The 21,105-nt window shown below is 39.8% G+C and overlaps 1 protein-coding gene across 8 annotated transcripts in view; it reads right to left on the bottom strand.

Annotated features, from left to right (window-relative positions):
• Window positions 1–21,105, bottom strand: part of chchd3a (coiled-coil-helix-coiled-coil-helix domain containing 3a) — a 67,643-nt gene that overhangs the window by 8,772 nt on the left and 37,766 nt on the right. For all 8 annotated transcript variants that reach the window (XM_075471745.1, XM_075471748.1, XM_075471747.1 and 5 more), the window contains one exon: window positions 12,342–12,412. In XM_075471745.1, coding sequence (XP_075327860.1) covers window positions 12,342–12,412 — 71 coding nt within the window. The remainder of the gene's footprint in view (window positions 1–12,341; window positions 12,413–21,105) is intronic.

Genomic DNA, 21,105 nt, shown 5'->3' with positions numbered 1-21,105 from the left:
GTGGGCAGAGGATGGTATGAGGCAGGATGTATTGCTTTTAATACTTGTTTTTATTAATCATTTTTGCATTTGCATTCTGCAAAGCACTTTGTCCTAGACTCAATTTGTATGTAAAGTGATTCATAGATAAAGTCTGATTGATTGACGTACCAGTCTTCTCAATCAACTGTCTACAAATAAAGTGTATCAGTATGCCGTCTAAAATGGAAGAATAAAAATAATAAAATATGGTAGGTTTTGGGGTTGGATATACCTTGAATAATACCGAAACTTTTACCACTTGGAATGCAAACTGGATCATTACCCAGTTGAGAGTGGAGAAGATTCTGCATTTGTGGATCTATCAGGGTGCGATTCAGTCATTTGCTCGCAGGCATGACAAGGCCATTCCTCTGCGTCAGGGTATTGAACAATGACAGCAGTGCTGGCAGAAATCACTGCCATCCTATTCCTATGGATCCTGAGGCTCATTTATTAAACCGCCTATGGGCATCTACAGGGACGAGCTGAGCCACATACACCCACTAATTACTTTCTTAAGCATTCACTTTAATGCCAGGTGCATCCTGCTGATACAAACCACAGTGTTTATCACCAGTAATGGCCTCAGAGAGAGAGGGGAGGGAGGAAAAAAGGCAGACAGGGGAAGGAGAGTGGACGGAAATGGAGAGCATTCCTCGATGAGAAACTGAACAGTGGTACTTCTATTTTTGCTTGCTCTCTGGTTCTCTCGGAGGGGAAGGGGAAGAGAACGTGGTTGAGTTAATCATAGAGACAATAACACTGTCACACACACTGTGGCGGAACGCTGCATCCTCTATCATCTGTCATTAAGATTAACATTAAGTTCCTGCTGCCAACCATACAGAGCTGCTAAAGAATGACTATAACCTCCCCTTCCTCCTCCTCAGTTTCGCATTAAATGTCCTCACGCCATTTACTACAGTCTGACTGCTTTGGTGTTGAGCAGCCGAGCGAGCACATATGAAAAACAGACATGTCATATTATGAAAATGGCATTAACCATATTCACATAATTATTCCTTTCCCTTTTCTCCGTTTTGCAAATGAAACCAAGTTTTAAGTCTTTGCTCAGCAAAAGAAAGTCACAACATACATCACAGAAAATAATTCAAAAGTCACTTTTCATTGTTAATAATTTAACAGTTCCATCAAAAAAAAATAATAATAAAAAAAAGGTAAGCCTTCTGTTTTTCAAGTCCAGTTAATGGGCTAATGGGTAACGGATAATCCCATTTTGTTTTCACCCTTGTAATGGAGAGACACTCAAGTACTCACGTGCAGATGTGTCGAATACCTCCAAAACATTCTGCTTCTCATGTTGAATATTACATCTGAACACATTAAGAGTATCCGGAGTTAAATGCAGAAAAGTGAAAGCACAGTGGATTCTGCCACTGTGGGAATCATAAGAGTTTGATTATGAATATAGTCAAAAACAGCTATGAATCATCCAGCTTCCATGCAACCTGAGGAGCAAGGCATTCATAAGCAAGGAGACGGTCTGAAATTTCCAAAGCAAAAATCTATTTCTTAATTGTGTTTACATGATGAAAGGGAAGAGAAAGAAGGGGTGAGGGCCGGAGGCATGCTGATAGCTTTGCCTCTCTGTAGAATTTCAGTTTTTGTTAACTGTTGAGGTTAAGGTTGCTTTATTATCTCCGAGAGGAGAAAGATGTCTCGGATTAAATGAAGTGCTAGATCAAACCAGATGGTGCAATTAAATCTAACTAAACTGGCACACAATTGATATAACTGAGCCACATAGTGACTTGGTGCTTAGCTCAGACATCATTTACAGATCACACATCTTAATATATCAAGCAACAATATATCCTCCCTCTTTCACACAAGAAACCGGAGGAAGTTTAAGTCATAGAGTGTTGCAGCTGTTGTGTCCTCTAGATGTGCCCGTGCATATGTTAAACTTAAAGGAGGACAAATGAATGCTTATAAGGGTCGAGCTTGCCCAAACATACCTCGTGCCTCCCGGATTTCATTAGCACATATTCAGAGTTTAACACAGCTGGCCTGCATAAAAGCTTTCGATGCATCTCTACAAAGGTTAAAATTGTGCTCAATGCCTGATTCTTTCTCTTTTTATCTTTATCAGGAGCCATTATCTTCTCATGAGCCTCATTTTGGGGTGCATATCCTGGAATTGTGCACCCTTCAGACGCAGAGGGATATCTTTTTCTGAAGCGGTTTAAACACAAATATATTGATAAAAGTGTAAAGAATTCCCTAAAAAAAACCAACAACCAATAATTAGAGAAAAGTCATTTTCACCTGATAAATGAACGTGCCTGTTTGTTAATGGTGGAAACTATGCACAGTGATGCACATTAAATAAGAAAATAGTTGGCAGCTATAATGATGCATTAAAAGCATTCAAAATAAATCAAAATATCATTCTACAGGTCATAAAACCAGGCATTGCCAATAAATGTTCCACATTCCACATCTTGTCTTTATTTTCCTCTCTTTTATCCCCTCCCTCAAATGCCCCGAGCTTCATGGGACATTTAATAAAAATCCACGTGGTAGAAGACACTGAAATAAATAGAGACATCTAGCCACATAGAGTTGGTTATTATTTGCGAGTGTGTGCGAGTTTAAGAGTGTGTGCTGCTCAACTTTACCCCCGAGACAGTAAATCTAAACAGTCATATAGGGGTCTCGACTCATTGCCATCAGTAGTAGTAAAGGTCTCCATAACAACTCCTCATCCAACCCATCCCCCAACGCACATGCACAAACAAACCAAATCCCCCTAGCCTCAATGATAGATACAACATAGCTGCACAACAGTTTGTCAGCTCTGTGTCATAAATCACAAGGAAAAGAGAGAGTCAAAGAAAGAGAGGAACGAAATGACGGTGGACAGCGAGGGTGAGGACATTCCACTGAGAAGGGATGTGTTATTAGATAAACTGCAATAGAGATGCGCGTTTGAGAGATGCTGGACAGAAAAATGCCCAAAAAAGAAGAGGGTTGTCTGTTAATGAGAAAGAATAATGGAGAGGAGAATTGTAGGAGGACAAGAGGAAAGTCTTGAATTTGACTTCCTTTGTTAAGTTTTCCTTCAGAGAAGGACAAAATGAGGCTGAGGGGCAGAAATCATGAGAGAAACTGAAAGTATTCCACTCAACATGTAATAAAGCAGAACAGATCACCTTCTTATTCCTTCTCACAGCCTGTCTCCATCTTAAAGGTGTCTATATATCATCTAATACAGAGCTATATTTCCAGCACGTTTCCATAGAGGGGGCATTTTCTGATGGGTTTATGGCTAAAAGTACATTATTCAAGGAACATATTGACGCTGAGCTGGGGGGGTTACGCACTGAGATCGATGTCTGGATTTTCATACAATATGCATGTGACGTGCCAATAGACTATACAATGAACAGCACCGGCTCATTTTTCAAAGAAAAATATATTGACCATGACCACCATCTGCTGTAACATCGGACACGAAAATGACATTCATACATCTCTGTTACTGTTACAACATGCGTCAATAGTTGAACAAAGAGTGTGTAAACGGCAAAGTCCATATGTCATAATTTCAGACACATTGCAACTCTGGACAAAGACAGGGGAAACGGCAGGGACACCTGGGGCAGGGGCAGAGGAGGAGATGTCCCCTGCAAAAAGAAGCAGTGATTTCACAAAATGATGTAAAGATTTTCCCCTCAGCTGCAGTGAAAGCACTACTTTCTCCCAATGACACCCCTTGTAGTGGGTTCAGCAGGTGCTACAGAGAAAGCAACCAATGCAATGTGCCAGCTGGTGTTCTGAGCAAAAAAGGCCAAAATGAAATCAACAAAAAAAAAAAACCCACTCAGAATAGAACAGAGCTGATCAGCTGACAGAGTAGATTCAAAGATCTAAGGTGCTAAATTATGTGCAGTGTTCACCAGGGTCCATACTCCCTCCACACTACCAAATTGGCACAGAAACTGTTGTTTTCCAGTAAAAAGTCAGATTAGCCTGACAGCTCCACGGGAGGAGCTTACATCCTCTCAAGCTATTGTACAGTGTCTGAACAGATGCATTAAATATGCTGTGCTCTTTCTTTTCTTGTTTTTAATACTGCCACTCCCCGTGCATGGCTGCCAAAGGAAGGAACTACTTTCACACTGTTTTTACTTTGCACGGTTCCACTCCCAAAACCACAACAAAACCAGGTTTGTAAAACTGTTTTACAGGGAACCAGCCGTGTTGGTGTTACTTTGTCACGTCCTCTGCGTGCGTCTACTTTTCCTCACCTGTGTGATACGTGGGACAGAAATTCACAACTTGTGTGGACTTTGATTGGTACGCACTGTAAGCTTGCTGGGTGTCAAAATATTCCGAATTTGTTAGTGAGCGTTTTTTTTTTTTTTGGATGCATCTGTGATAAACATTCCCCAAAGCTCTGTCAGTTTGTCTTGTGCATGAAAAAAAAAAAAAAAAATGTATGTGAACATGCCATCTTAGGGTTTAAGTTACCAAATATGAGCCACAAAAACCTGATTTAAAGTCTGGCTGAGAGCCTTGACTGCACGTTTCCCTTTGTCAACATTCTAATAAAAGTATGAAATGCCACCAAAAAGGAAATGATTACATTTTTTAAGCTTTTAAGTAGTCTATGCAAAAGCTTTTCACAAGGACGCCATGTAAAATGGCATTTAGTTAGGCTTTTAGTAGGCAAAGAATACTTTTGCAGGCAAGTTCTCTGTTGATTCTGGGGAGTTTCCTCTCCTCCAATTCATAGGAATCTATTTCAACATGAAGAAGCCAAAGGCTGTCCCCTACGATGACCGCTAACAACAAAGATCAAGACAAGGACATTTTTTCTCAATTCTCACAACAAATGCCCAACTCCTTCTTTTGGCTTTCCACTGGAGCAACACATGCTGCAGCTCTGGTATGGATTACGCTCGTCTGCCACAGATTGCGTTCCCAATCACCAGATTGTCTATCTATCATCATTTGGGTTCGCTCTGAGGTTAATAGGGTTAAAGGGTGGGTGCTGGTTCCCCCTGAAAAAGCCTTCATGTTCTCTCTAGTTAAGGCAGGCGTCAGTAATAAGTGGAGTAAATAAATACAAATGATCCAGTTAAGGAGAAAAATGACACACATTTCACTCATGCTGCTTTTTAAAAGTGGACCTGAGTGACCCCCTGCCGTAAAATCCATCAGCGTGGATAAGAGATTGAGAGGAAAAGAGGAAGGGACACAAAGAGAGAGAGACGGATTCAACAAAACCTGTGAAGGACAAAAGGCCGCCGGAGATTGGAGAGGAAGAGTGAGAGTGGGAGGCGAGAGCAGACAATAACGAACGGGGAGTGAGCGAAAGAGATTTAAATTAAGACAGAAAACACAGTTTCTGCATTAAGTGAGCACTGAGAGAGACGAAGAAGGATGAGTAGGAGAGGAAAAAGAAGTTGAGCAAGTGTCTGCTCTGACCTTCTTTGTTCCTACTCTTACAAGGACACTGGTCTCTGGCTTCAGGCATAAAGCAGACCTGTGATACACATGTTTAAACACAGCCTTTTTAAACCTCCAATTTACTGGAAAATTAAATATGCATCCGAAATCAGATGGAAAGACCATTAACAGAATGTTAATGATACATTTTGAAAAAGTTTTCTTTTCCACTCGTGAGCAACGCCATGTTGAAAATTATTTGCACCCTTTCTGTAATCAGTGTGAAGGCCTTTCTTTGACATTGCAGCAATCAAACATTTCTCATAATTAACCATTTCAGTTTTTCCAGTAAATGTCTTGCTGGAAGGTCCAACGCCGTTTCTACGGACTGCCTGATTAAAGGCGGGGTAGGGGATCTTTTTCTGGAAAATTTTTTTACATATTGCTTGAAATACTCTTCACACCCCCATTGCAACCAATTAATTAAAAGTTTTGACACAAATATGAAAAGTTTTAGTGGCCTCTAGAACGTACAATCTAGGAAAAACAGTATCCAATCATTGTGAACGGACCGTTCACAATGATTGGATTCTGATGCTGTCTATCAAACTGCAATCTGCTCCTCCCTCCCCCTCCTTCCCCCTGTGCGCGTACCCTGCTCCGTGAACGAAGCTTGGCAGGAAGCTAAACTAGAGCCAGCTTGGCTAGCACCTAGCATTATTAAACGTATAGTTATCATATACTAAATACTAAATACGGCAACGATCGATGCTTGCTGTCAGAACAGCGCTCGTGCACCTTCGTGCTCGTTCATGTACTCTAGAGGCGTGCCTTCGGGGGGAAAGTGAAGAAAAGGGTTGGGACTTTTTACCTGTGTATTTTCAAAATGCAGCTTCGCTGGACTCAAAATCCAGGATCTCCTACCCTACCTTTAATCTTACTGTAGCTCTGCTTTCCAAGGATCTTACAAGGTATTACTATGATGGCAAAGACCACTGATCACTGGGGAAGAGCATGAAAGATTAAGAAGATATCATTTTCATTAAATTAAAAGAGAAAAACATGCACAATGGAAAAACACTGCCTATAACCTCTCTAACATGTAACCAACTGAGTGTCCCTGTATGTTGTCATGTCTAAACAAATGAAACTGGCATGTATAATTTATAATGTTGCGCTTTATTGTATAATGAAAGATGTCCATACTTTTAAGCATAGTAAAAAAAATTAAGAATTTAAAGAACATTTATTATGTACCTTACATACAAAGGAAAGAAAAAAAGGATAAACAACACAGAATGGCAAGAAAATTTATGAGTCTATTTCCCAACCACTTCCAGTACAGTTAAGTCAGTAAATATGCCACTAAACAGTGTGTGTGTGTGCATTGTGTGTCTGTGTGTGTGTGTGTGTGCCCACGCAGGTCCTTTGAATTGTGTGCACCTTTTACAGCCAGAACAGCGAAGCTCTTAAGACCAAAAGAGGAGGCTTTTAAAGCAGATATTGACTTCTGTCTCTTCAGCTGACCACCATCTTGTCCTTGTGCCCAGGTTGCCTAGCTACAGAACTGTGGTTCACCCTCACCTGACAGAGGGGTCAACATGCTGCTCAATCTGTCCCACCTTCCCGCAGGCTACTTTACACAAAACACCTTAATGATTACTACAAAAATACTTTAATAAAACACAACTATGTCTCACCTGAAATTATTCCTGTCTTTCTTAGAAATTGATTGCGCGATTAAACATCATTAAAACATGTGCTCGTCCCTTGTGAGACAGCAGAATTACACCTCTAAACAACGAGTAGCATTGCCAAGAAAATCTTAAGCCTCTAAAACCCCGATTCAGAGGCAGCAAGATAAAAACAAAGATACAATACATTAGCTCTGCCATGCTCCCCGAATGCATGTCTTCAACCTCCAACAACTACAACAATAAACTTTATTTATATTCCACTTTTCTTAATGGCAGAAAGCATTTGTTGTGTGAATAAGTTTTAGCACAGGCTAAAAAAAGAAACAAATTGGCTATTTAGCTACAACTGGAAGTAAAACAATTTACGTGATCATGATCGATGTACACCCTTTAAAAACCCTTTTGGAAACTTTACACCAGCACTAATAAGTCAGTTTTTAATGCTAATTTGGTGCCATATGTGAATTTGAGTAAATAAAAAATGAGGGTTGCTTATTTCTGAATGTTAAAAGGTGTAAGTGGTTGAGAGCGGGATGAGTGGGCTCCGCTTTCTCCCACATTTCACAGAGAAGACAGACTGTCTCTTGACCAAGGCAGTAAAGCACAGCAGGGCTGTGAAGAAAAACAATGAGCCATTAACATTCAACAAGTTTTGCTCCACTCCTCCTCATTCCACCTTTGTGTTTGTTCCTGTGTGTGTGTGTGTGTGTGTGTGTGGTGAGATGAAGGAAAGACTACTGTTATTGTCAACCGGATTGAATTAAAGAAAGATTTATGCAAAAGAGTTCAAAAATAACAAACAACAGACAAGTGGTATGAGCGAGTAGCCTTAGGGAAGAGAAGACTGGCGTGAAGTGACAATCAAATGAGATCTTCTCCTCTAAGGCAATATGTATAGGGGAAAACACGCTTAGTCATGAATGCAAAAGTGTGAAAATGCATAGTCTCTTCTGATCTCTGAGAAGTGTCACCATGAAAGACGCAACCAATATGAGTTCAAGTTTTGTAAACTTCAAAGGGGGATGTGGACTAGGGCTGAGAAATTTTATCGATACAGAGTTATATATCGATATTTTGTTTCCCGATAAAGTATCGATTTTTTATTTTATTTTTATTTATTTATTTTAAAGCAAACTTTACTGAAAAGTCAGATGTCCCAATTAGTGAAAACATAGAACATTAATATAATACAATACAATGCCAGGGGGTCACATTCTACAAAACAGTGATAAATTAGTTCATAAAAATGTTATATAAGTGCATTGCTCTCACGTTTGTTTCTGTTTGTCTGGCGGTGTTGTCCTTCCGCTTCAAAGGATGGACCACCAGTCCAATCAGCGACGATTCATGTCAAATCACACTGTCCCTTTTTTTCAGAGAATGATGTAAGTGTATCGAATCGTATCGTAACATTCGTGTATCCCTACAGCCCTAATGTGGACATTAGAAATGATGGTCTCTGACTCTTCAGTATTGCACATCCATGTCAGACACACCTTTTTATTTATTTATTTATTTTAAACCAATAAGTGATGTTCTTTTCCCATCTCAATTCTGCAGGGACCCCAGACAAACCACGAGCGAGCAGCTTCAACAGAGAGGTTCAAAACCCTGCCAAAGGTTACTACTGACAGGAGGCTTAGGACTCTGCCTCTGTTTTTTCCTTCTATCTTTTTTTTTTTCCCCCTAATCACACATCTAACATTTTCATCCATGCCTGTCAGCTTACATTTCAAACTAAAGCCCCGTTTGGTCACAACATTACACACATGCTCACACTATACAAAGAAGATATCCACATGTATGTGTGTGTATCATCCTCACATGCACCCTTACATACATGTAACACAGTAAAGGTCACATTCAGAGCTGGGTAGTGTGATAACACAGACCTTGATAAACAACTAGTGGCAAATGTGGCAGCATATAAATCAGAAGAGAAGAGATATTTCTGCTTCCACAGGCAAGTGGGAGCGCTTATCTACAGTTGGTGTTATAGGAAAAGAGACTGTAGGTTTGTGATGTCTAAAATATTTCATCTCTTACATGTTGAACATTTTCAGGTGTAGGTAGGAGACACGTATATCAAATACATTTAGCATAGGTCTTTGTTTGCAGTTTATGATTCACATGCGATTTATTACTCGGGGAGAGCTGTGCTTGTTTGCAATCCCCCATAGATCATTGTCTTTTATATACGCTCTTGGCAAGTTTTTCCATGTTATATAGGTTAACTTCAGTCTTAAAACAATGTATTATCACCTTGAATGTCACGCAAAACAGAAAAAAAGCACATTCTATAGTTTCAATGAAAAAGAACTTGACTTATCTAGTTGCCTCACACTTTCACTTTTTTCATAGTTCCTGGATTACCTTGTATAGCCAAATTCTTCAAGCAATGCACATCTATAGCATGTATGTTACGAATGATCCCCCACTACATAAATATACGCATGTCGTCACATAGACAGTCGTGTGAATGTTTCACTTTCTGAGTGTGTGACTGTACGTGAGCAGAAGTATTGAGGTCATGGTGATGCAGTAGCATTCCGGTTGGGAAGCTGCATCATTTTCAGAAAACTCTGGTGGGAATACTGCAGGTGGACAGCTGGGAACAACTGTACTGCACACAACAACTGTACACTTACACAATCTCATATGCGCACACACAGATACACACACTCTACCACTCCTGAGTGCCTCTTACACTTTAATTTATATCTTCCAGCAGCGCCATGGAAAATAACCACTGTGGACCACTGTAATGAATGGGAGCATACGTGCCACAGCTACCTGCTGAATCCCTTCTCTTCTCTTTTTTTTCCCCTACCAAAGGAACCTGTTCATGATCACATCAGTTGATTCTCAATCCTGCTTCAAACCGAACTGACTGTTAGCCATAGTCAAGAGCATCATGAGCGACAGTCACGCACCCCTAAACTCAAATACTAGATGTAGTCCAGTCTTTGAGTCTTAATCATCTGGTCTTCTCTCTTTTAATTAACTGTAGCCAAATATCAGCCTTTACAATCTGTCACAGTGACATTGACAGAAACTAAAGTGAGAATCACAGACCTCTCAAGAAAGATCTCCAGCACTTTAGATTCTCAAATTATCATATCAAATGTTAATTCTATCAGAAATGTTCATTCTATCAGCATTGATAAGACAGTGGCTGCTTTTTTTTTTTTTTTAATCTCAAGGGGACATTTTCAGCTATGAGAAAATCAAAAGCCTCTGTGAGACATTACTCAACAAAGGCCACAGATAGCATCTTATCTATGTAGGGTCTCTGTCATAAGAGCTTTGAGCAAACACACACATTGTGGGCACAAAAGCTGTTCATCAACTGAGCGCATACAAACATAGGCCATTACGCATGAACCCTTGCACATAAACAAGGATGGGCCAAACACTACCCATTAAACCCAATTAACCCTTTGCTCTAATCCCCTCAATGCATCCCTGCTCCCATCTTGTAACACCAGACCTTCCCGCCATTTCATTAGTGTGTGTGTGTGTGTGTGTGTGCGCGCGCTCACATCAAGATCCCCCACTACCTTTCCTTTGTTTTAATCCAGTCACAGCTCTGCTAATGCACCTCCTATAATCAAATCCACCAATCACTGTATTCCGCGCAAACCCTGTGTCACGTGACTGACCGCACATTAGCTCAACGCTCGCTCTAAGTTAGCACTGTCATTCTGCACTAATGCTATTCCTCTGTTTCTTTTTTTTTTTTTTTCTTTAATGTGATTTGGGAAGTCTAAGCTCTGGCTTCTACCAGTCTAGCGCTAAACCCCTGGTGGGCTAGGCTAATCAGTTTCCAGCATTTCTGAGGGAGACAATGATCCCAGCGTTAGCGTAGGCTAATGACAAGCTAACACAATCAGCCTGGTCTCCCTAGAGGTGAGCTCAGAGCCAGTTCTCATTCTTGCCCCACCTCCTGCAGGCTCCTCATCCACTTTCCCTACATTACTATGGAGCCTAATGGCCTCATATTAAAAAAGACAGATGGAACATGAATGGGAAGGGATTCTGAATCTTCTTGAGTTACATTTATGTGTTGGATATAAGCAACATCCATGACAGCTCGGATGCTTATTGACTCCTAAATTATGTGATGTTTTTCATTGCAAAATGGGGTTTGCATCTTTTCTTAATGGTTTATGGTTATGGAGTGCACATGCTGAAATCTATGAATAGACCCTTTTTTTTGTCTTCTGCCTTAATGCTATCCATGAGTACAAAACAAAAACATGCTGCTATAAATCCTACAAATTATTAGTTCATAAAGTGCTGCATGATGTTTGATACAGAATTGGCAAACAAGAAAGACAACAGAATAAATTAAACTCGCACGATAGTGAAATATTAAGCAGGCACAAGTCCTCTCAACTATCATCAGCATGCGATCAGTCTTATCAGTCGACCACATCATCAGCATTGGCTAATGGGCCACAGTAATGTGGTTCTGATTGAAAGATGTAGCTCAGAATGTGGCTAGCATAATTCAATAGCATACTCACTGGTCCATAAGGACCTCTGTGAATACCTGATTTTAGAAATGATGCACAAGACCATAATATAAATTCTTTTTCTTTTTTTTTTTACTTACAAAATAAGAAAAAAAGACCTGGTACTTCTGGTATATGACTTACATTTGAGTGCACAATTTTGGAAAGCAAATTCCATCCTTTACTGACTCTGAAACTTAAAGAGCTACATGCAAATCAAACAGAGGGGGAAAAAAAGCCTATTTTTACATGTTACTGCACTGCTTCTTTTCTTTTGTTTTACTGTTTTGGGAGTACAAATTCCACTGTTTAGTTGAAATGGATCTCCCTTTCATTCTCCAAATAGTCTGAGTGTTTTAGACAAAGAGCTTTTGTTGAACATTTGACCACATCACAAATATTTCAAAAAGTTTTCTCTGTCTTTCAGATGTTGCCTTAACTTCAAGTGTAATTACTTAATAACCTCTCAGACAGAGGATGTTTCAAGCAGGAAGCATGATATCTTTTTACAGCTTTCCCCCGTTTTGCTTAATTTGTTTTAGATCCTCACTCAGGCTGTAGGCAGCTTATAGATGTTGAATGTTATGTTAAACTTAAAGGACACACGTGGCCACAATCCCACAAAAATAGCTTTATGACCCTTTATTTTTTTTAGGCCAATAATATGGTAAGGACTGTAAAAACTTACTTGAATTTTGCATTGACTTGGTCTGCAGCATTATGGTAGTTCTCAGTGGTGACCTTGTAGAACTGAGTGCTCTGTGGAGAAATAAAGAGAAAGATCAGTAAGTGAGACAAATGTAGAAAAGTGCTGTACTCTAAAGCACAGTTCTCTGAATAGTACCTTGCAATATACAGAAATAGTACATTGGGTGATTATTAAATAATAAAAAAATCTTCACTGACAGCTAAGGATTTATAACTGTACTTTTTATAACCTTGACGTATAAGCTAATGGGTCATATTCTTGATCGTTTTGGTCGTGTGTTGGGAGTGCACTGTTGCCTCCCAGTATTTGCATGTCCTCTTTGTACCTATGTGGGTTTTCTCTGGATTCTCCAACTTCTTCCCACCATCCAAAACATGCATGTTAAGTTTACCGGTGATTCTAAATAGTCTCTTTTCTAAACCGCAACATAAAAGTGCATTTTTTTGTACTTAAGGCTGCATTACTCCTTTTTGTTAGGTACAAAATAGAATGCATGGAACAGTTTCAGGGATACTGTGCTTGTACCCAAAGAGGCTGAAGCTGGAGCAACAAAGCATATGTACCTTTTTGGGACCATTCCTGTACAGTACTTCCATTTCTAAGTGTGTGAGTTGTGCGCTTTTGTGTGTGTGTGTGTGTGTGTGTGTGTGTGTGTAAGTGTGAATTATGAGTGTTTGTGCTTTGCTTCCCACAAAAGACTGTTGTAATAACAGAGAGCAATCCTGTAAGGCCACAGGGTCGCTAGTCAACAATGTGCAGAGCATTGGTCAGAATCCCCTGGTGACCTGCAGCAAATGAACCCATAGCAGGAGCACTCAACCTAAATTACCTCCTCAAACACAGCCATATAACCTTGATCATGGACAAAGTATACAGCCCCAGGAAGATCGTTCTCATCACCCCCCAGTGGCAGTTATGCACATGTAAAATCATATTGTAAAAGGTTGTAAAGTGTGAGAGACAGCGTGATGAAGAGTGTTGTGAAGTATGATGGAGGGGGAGTCCACACTGACACTACTGTTAAACTCTGAAATGAACAGGTCAACTGAAAATGATGTAGTGTAAAGTTACTCTGTCCCTTAGTGATGACCAAGCTGCCAGTGATCAGAGATGATGTTTGACATAATTTATAATCGTGTTTACATACTGTACTCTCTAGTCATAGATAGCAAGGCAACATTTTTGTGAAGTTTGGGCTCTACAATATGTATGTCTATTTATGCAGTAAAAATGCATAGTAGTTGTTTTTCATGTCTGGGGGGGGGGGGCTCATGAATATTACAGATTCAACATATTACGACTCAGAAGCGCTGTGTCTGGCTGCTTTAGCAAAGCAGGCATGTTCATGATGAAGCCTTCCAGCTCCAGAGCCGAAGGGATTTGATAAAGTAAATATGCCAACATGTTAACCTTGTCATATCAAACTAACATGGCATTTAGAAAAAGAAAAAAAAAAAGTCTGAGGGATTCAATTCAGGACACAATCTATTATTGCTTTGAAGCTCTTCTGATCTAATTCTGTGCTCCAACGTAATCCAATAGGCAACATCGGTTAGCTGCCATAGATTTGTCAGTGTATCAAACTGTCAGAACATGTTGAAGAAAAACATTTCATGGGCTGAAAGGGATTTTGTCGACACCTGTCAATACATTTTTTTTGTTGTTGTTGGGAAAATAATGGTAAGTGGATTACCAAGGGGCTTTTTGGATGAGTTTCCACCATTTCGTGATCTTTGTTTTGAATTTTATTGGGCGTTGATTGCACCCACTGTAGTCACTGAAATGTGAAATTTTAATGTGGCTGCTGTTCTGACAATCAGCTGAATTAGTCTTCATTGCTAACAATTAATGCTCATAAATAACTGCTGTGTTACTACATATGCTGGTCCATCTATCCGAGGTTTGTTTGACTGTATGGTTAATAGTACAGCAACTTTGGCACGTTTGTATTTTTAGCACGACTCTGGCTGAATGCTCAAGCTGAGCACTGAGCTGTATTATTTTCAGTGTGAAAGTTTTCAAATTGTGGCAGCAGCTCAAATAATGGAATCAGTTCATATGAACCAGCAGACTGTGAAGTGAGCAACACAGTCAATGCAGATTTGCATGTCCTCATCTAAAAAACGGTAATTACATTGCAACTAACAGTAAAAAAACAAGAACCCTCTAATGTGGACATGAGTTTTGTTTCATTACTGTCCACAGATCCATGCTTTTGTGTTTGTGCACCAAATAATGTTGAGATGTACGTATAAGAATATTGAGAGATATCTTAGCAGATTAAATCAATATGATTTTCATCACTAATGACGCAACCATGGCAGAAAATGGTCAAAGACCATTATTTGCAAAAATCATGAGCAGACCTGAACATCATAGGAAAAAGAAGAATTTCGAAACAATAAACTGTACCATCTGTCCATCCATCATCTTACCTACATTACACAGATATATATATATATATATATATATAAATAAAACAAATGTGACTAATTTAAGCTTCTTGGTGCTTTCTGCTCTAATTTCACCTCCAAGCAAGAAAGAGATTCATCATACTTCAGCAGCGATCAATAAGAATGAACTCCGCTGTTGAAAGGATCAATAGTCATGTGTTGTAGAGGTAAAAGAGGATAGGACATGACACTGACAAAAGGTCCGACTCCAATATGAGTCCTCTTCATTTGGATGGACACTCGGACAGATGAATTGCAATGGATTCAGTGTACTTCACTTTGTCACAGTCTGCAGAGTTTCAGATATAATCTAAAATAAATTGTATTCTGTTTGACATTAATATGCATTTGACCTCTTCATGTTCGAGATATGTACTTGCTCAGATACGAATGTTCAGAAGGGTTTAAGAGACTGACAATTGGATCTAAAAAATTCAAATATATGATATTTGAAACATTTCCGCTGTAATAATGCATACCGATGAGAGACAAAATACTGCATAATTTCTCAGAAAATAACATCATTTGTAAACTATAGACAAACTGAGTACTTAACCTAACCACATCGGTCATGTGTCAGGTGACCATAACTGTATGTAAAACACAGTAACAGAGTTTGTCCAGATTTGAAGAGTTTTCTTGTAAACTTAACGTGTTCTGGGCACCATTTGGCCTTGAAAAGTGGTTTTCAGTTTAGAGAAAGTGACTGTATATAATAAGAAATAAGGATTTAAAACGGCAACTTATTCAAAGACTAAAAGCCTAAACTTAGATTTTCGGGGTTGCTAAAGAGGCACGAATAAGATCCCTCGTGGGTGCTTAATTTAAGCCACTGGAAGAGAAGAAGAGACAGACTGAGCTAGGTTTGGGTCTCTGTCCGGAATACTACGCGTAAGGTAATAACACCTGCCTAAATGGCAGAGCTAGCACTAATCAGCACACTAATCCATCTGAGAGGACAAAGGACCATGTGTGGCAATGATTGCCGGACCACTTTCAATCCATGGGCGCCCACAAAAAAAAAAAAGCACAATTCAAAGCACTCGATTTCTTGGACACAACTATAATACGTAAAACGCACATTGCGTGGGACCATGTGTGGAGACAGAAGTTAAAGTGTCTACATGCACCCTGGAGACTATATATAAATAGGAACTCACGCACCAGTAGAGAAAAGTGTCATTTGTGTGATTACAGAGTGGTCTCAATTTGTGATGTCCTGCTGTTGTCCCAACTGATTTAAGCCTGACCTTTTATCAGCCCAGAGAAGACTGACCTTGCTGAGTCCGCTTCAAAAAAACATAAACAGAATTTTAGCAGCTGCAGAAAAACAACCTTGCTGTGTTCTCTCAAAGAAATATGAGTCTTGATCAGTGTCTGCCGTTTGGTTCTGGTTCGTCACTGGATGAATAATATCAAGTCATCAAAACAACTTGGCACAGTGCATTAGCTCCTTGTCTAATCAAGTACTTAAAAAAAAAAAAAAAAAAAACCAGTTTCTGTTTATGTTCATCCCATTTACTCTCGCTGCTATCCGCAACGTTTTAAGCTCATCTGGAGCAAAACAAAATGCTGATGGGGGGTGCCGAAGACAAATTAAGTCATTACTGCTAATGCAATGCAGCGATATGGAGAAGATGGAAGCTGCACCCAAACGGAGGCAATTGCTCCATTTAGAGAACATTTTTCCAATTTTTAGTGAACAAAACAAATAACTTGCTTTAATGATGTCCTCCCTGTCTTATCTGCTGCTGAGCAGAAGAACCCAACACTGGGAGAACCCCCACCATGTCCAACTTTACAGGTCTGCAGAGCTAGAGAAATGAGGCTCCAGCAGTGTGCCACTCACTCCTTGGAGAGCTCGGAGGCTGGTTGACTGTTTTTAAGCTAATTCTTCATTCAGAGAGCTGCCTAAGCATTTTAAGATTGCTTTAAGAGGTATGAGAAAAGCCTAGGGTGAAGATTTACAGATCTCTGACAACCAGATCTGTCCATATATGTGATAAACATGTGCATCCTCCCTGAATATATATAAATCTTAAGTCCAGCTAGCTGTCATACTTCCATAGACCAACTATTACTAATAAAAAAAACCTCACCGTCAGACTTTTACGAGCATACGAGTGAAATAAAGTGCTTTATTGGTGCTTGCACTAAGCAAAGCCAAAGATAGACTTACCTTTTTCACCCAGTTTCTATTCTTTGTGCTACGCTAACCAGTGGCTTTAATGAAAACAAACACTTATGATAGCAGTATCAACATTTTCATCTAACAAAAAGGAAATAAGTGGAGTTACCAGAGAGATAAAGTATATCCTTAAGTTAGAAAAGCTACTTTATAATGCCCAAGTCTTTCCTACTTAAAAAGTCCAGAGTGTAGGATGGAGTGAAAATCATCACTGAGTTCATTTTTCCAACAACCCCAAAGCCCACTATTTGGGCTTTGATGCAAACTACTCTATCATTATTATATGTAATCAATATCTGACACTAATGAAATGTGTCAGACATATTTTCAGTTTATACCTTTCACCTTCAGATACAATCCATCTAATCTAAAGCAATGCCCTAGAAACTTACCATGACTGAAATCAAACCTCTGAGGCTTCGTTTTAACAAACTGCACCCGACAAGCTGACTCCTCAAAAGCTGTATCAAAGAATTAATGATTTTAGCCTGTGGAAAGTTACAGCTGCTGCGCTTTCTCTACAATAAATGGATGTGCCACTCCGTTGTTGTTAAATCACCATTCCTTGAAGGGACCTCCTGTTAAATCCCCTTGAATCTCATCAAGCAGTTAAAACAGCAAACAGTGGGAGACATAATAATTTAACACTGCAGAAAAACGCCACGTTTTTTTAGTCAGGATTATTCTGTCTCTGGTTTTACAACAAAGATTACGCTGGCAGCTTCATAGCGAGGGAGAAAAAGTGCTCACTAAACACATTCATTACTACAAAAACACAGTTTTTAATCTTAATATTTCCAATGCTAAATAAATAAGCAACAATAGCACCAAAGAGAGGGAGAGTAGGGAAGAGAGTGAGAAAAAGAAGAATAAGAAAAGACAGGCAGGAGGGAGATGAAGCTAGCAAGTCAGAGGCAGAGACAGAGATAGAGTTAGAAACCATTACTGGTTTTTTTTAATGCTCTCTCTCAAGTATTTCTTCCTTTCACAGAGCAGTGGAACTTTGCAATAAGATGACAATTGCTGCTGTGATTGTCCTCCATAGGAGAGCAGAAAAATCCAATTTCATCGATATACATGGCGGAAAGAAAGATGAAAAAAGAAAAACTCTTTCTGGGACCACAAAAAGAAAAGAAAAAAGAAAGATTTGAGGCATGCAGGATAAAAGAAAGGAAAAAAATGGTTGAAATGGAGAGAGCTAAAATAAAAAAGATATGGTGGTTAGAGAGGGCTGAAATGGGACATGCCTAGAGAGAAAAAAAAAAGAAAAAAAACATTGGCAAGTTGATTGTTAAATATGAGATTGTTTTGCAGCGAGGCAGGTATTGAGTGAAAATGTAATAAATATATAGATATTGTTTTCAGGGGCTATTTGGTGGCTGTGGCCCCAATGAGCGGCTACAGCGGAGGCAGCAGCCTGAGCTGTCTGGGTGCCTGGTGATGGCCTGTCATTGGAAGCCCTCCTGATGAATGACCATGTTGGATTGGAAGAGACGTGTCATATATATCAGACTTATATTCTATCCCTCTCCCTCTTGCTCTCCTTTCGTCTCTCTGCCTCTTTCTGCTAGTGTTCAAGATGCTGGGGGAAATCCTGGTAGGAATAGTTGGAACTGATAACAGAGGAAGGGCATAAAATGTGATGGGAGACAACATTTAGCAACGGTAGCAGTACACTCCGTGCAAAATCAAATTTTGTGCATTTTCACCGGAAAAGGGATGAATTTGCATCGTAAAATATTGCACTTTGATAGCTGCAGTCTGCGCTGACAAGTTGCAACTGGTCTGTCATGCTCTGAGACTTTTTCTTCCTTGAAGTTATGCAAGTTAACTTTCCATTTCATTTGAAAACTTTAATCAACAAACACACCTTATTTAAACTTTTAGTCGCCGTTTCACCATAGAATTTTAGAAACCAGAACGATGTAATTTTCACACAATATCAGGCCTACTCATATGAACAGTGTAATTTGCTATGCATTTACTTAAACCTGTACCTGTGCAATACCCCTGCAAAGGGAAGTCAACTTACTCTGCTGACACGTGTTACAGGTAAATTAATGGATCCATACATGGATAAGCATATGAAATGAAGAGCAGCTAAAGTGCATTCTAAAAGGGGCACTAAGACCGGTAAAGGAAAAAGAAGCATTTTCAATGCCATCAAAACAATTTGAACCCCTTTGGAGTCCCAAACTGTTTCACACGGCATGGCAACATGCAATATCCCCATTATTGATCCTCACTTACACACAGGAGGACAGGATGCCACATTATCACACAAAAGGCACACATGGTGGTTTACTGTTGCCGTCTCGTACTGCCTCCACTAGACAGACTGTATGTCTTGATAAAATCATTTGGAAACAGAAATGAAAGAGTTCCAGTGTTCATTTTTGTGAACAAGGTGGGTGAATGAGTGAATGGGTGAATGGGAACTACTGCTGAATTCGGATACCTTTCCCTGCAATTCGACTTTCCCCTGCTTCAAACACACATTCCGTTTATACTGTGAAGCAACGGTCTGTTGAGATATTCCTACCTTTTCTTCTTCTTTATCATTTGTGACATTTTGTCTTTTCATCCCCTCCTCTGTCTCCTTCTTTTATTTGAATCTTTTTCTTGTTCTTACCCTACATCGCTCACTCACAAATGTCACTTCATCATAATTTGCAGAAGAACCTTCTCAGGGAGAATCTTCTCAAATCCAATTTGTTTACAGCTGTCCGCTTTCTTTTCTATCTTGCATTTGCTCAAGATGAATCACAGTTTCTCTTTTTATCTTGAGACCTGTCCATGCTGTCTGTCCATCCCTCGCTGTCCTCTCTCTCGCTGAGGTGTGAAGGTGATTTGTTGACACTTTGATCTAAGGAATATTGACCACGGGTCAACATGGCTGATGGATGGCTAGTGTGTAGAGTCAATAATGCCTGTGTTTGTTGGGACTCATCACATTTACTCTTTGCACTCACATTTGCTCTTGGATGCAAAATAGTATGACCTATGATGTAGAAATGTAAAAGGAGAATAAAAGAGTGCAGCTTGGCTGTTTGGGTGGATCCGTGAAGTTTCAAGTATGAGTTGGCCAACATGCAATTATGTCACCTCTAAAGCTGGGCATACACTGTGCGATTTCTGGCCCGATTTCGACAAGATTTTCACTCGTGCGACTATTTTGGAGATCGGGCCGAGTTTTGGCTCAATCGTGCGTCTCGCATCGTGTAGTATACATGGGGTAACGACAAACGATTAAGCCCTCCCGACCACCTCCCGATCGATCGGATGAAAATCAAACTTGTTTGAAATCCTGGTCGCCCCTCGTGAGGCTCTCGCACAGTTGAAGCAGCTGGATGAGCCGATTGACCTCATCCTGTCACACTACGCATGCGCAAACATAGGCACGGAAGAGAAAATTGTCAACAGAAGAAGAAAAAGACAACAGAACAGCATGGCAGCGACCGGCGACTGAGTCCGACGTGTCGTGCAGTGTGAGCAGCCAGATCGTATCAGACCATCGGGTCGTACAGTGTGAGAACAGGAATCGTGAGCTGTGACGTTTTAACCCTTGCGATTCACTCGTACAGTATGAGCAGCAGCTGAATCACGCGATTGAAAAAATCGCACAGTGTATGCCCAGCTTAAGAGGTGTGTGATAACCAAAGCTTATCATGTTCTTAAGAGATCTAGAGATTCATGTATGTGATCATTGATATGTGAAAAAGAAACACATGCAACTTTTACACTGTAAACTGTACAAAATACCTATGGACAAAACCAACCTATTATAATTGAAGTAGGGAATCATTGTAAATCCCCTGCTTGTTTAATCAACAAAGAAAACCCCAAGAAGAACTGCGAGGTAGAAACATCTAAATTTAGAGCATTGTTTCTAGTTAAAGACGTGTGCAAATCATAAAACATCTTTCAGCCAAGAAATTATATTCAGGCAATTTAGATGGAGACAAAATGTGTGTAAAATCAAACTCGTGAGATTCTAAGAATAGGAATACAGTCGTGTCTTTTTCTTCCACTGTCTTGAGAACAGTGTGAAATTTCCAATTTTGCGTCAACTATGAAGGCCGTTTGACTTTTTGCACCCTCC

The sequence above is a fragment of the Odontesthes bonariensis genome, chromosome 8 (genome assembly GCF_027942865.1).
Source record: "Odontesthes bonariensis isolate fOdoBon6 chromosome 8, fOdoBon6.hap1, whole genome shotgun sequence".
Lineage (NCBI taxonomy): Eukaryota > Metazoa > Chordata > Actinopteri > Atheriniformes > Atherinopsidae > Odontesthes > Odontesthes bonariensis.
This window is presented reverse-complemented; position numbering and strand designations above follow the sequence as displayed.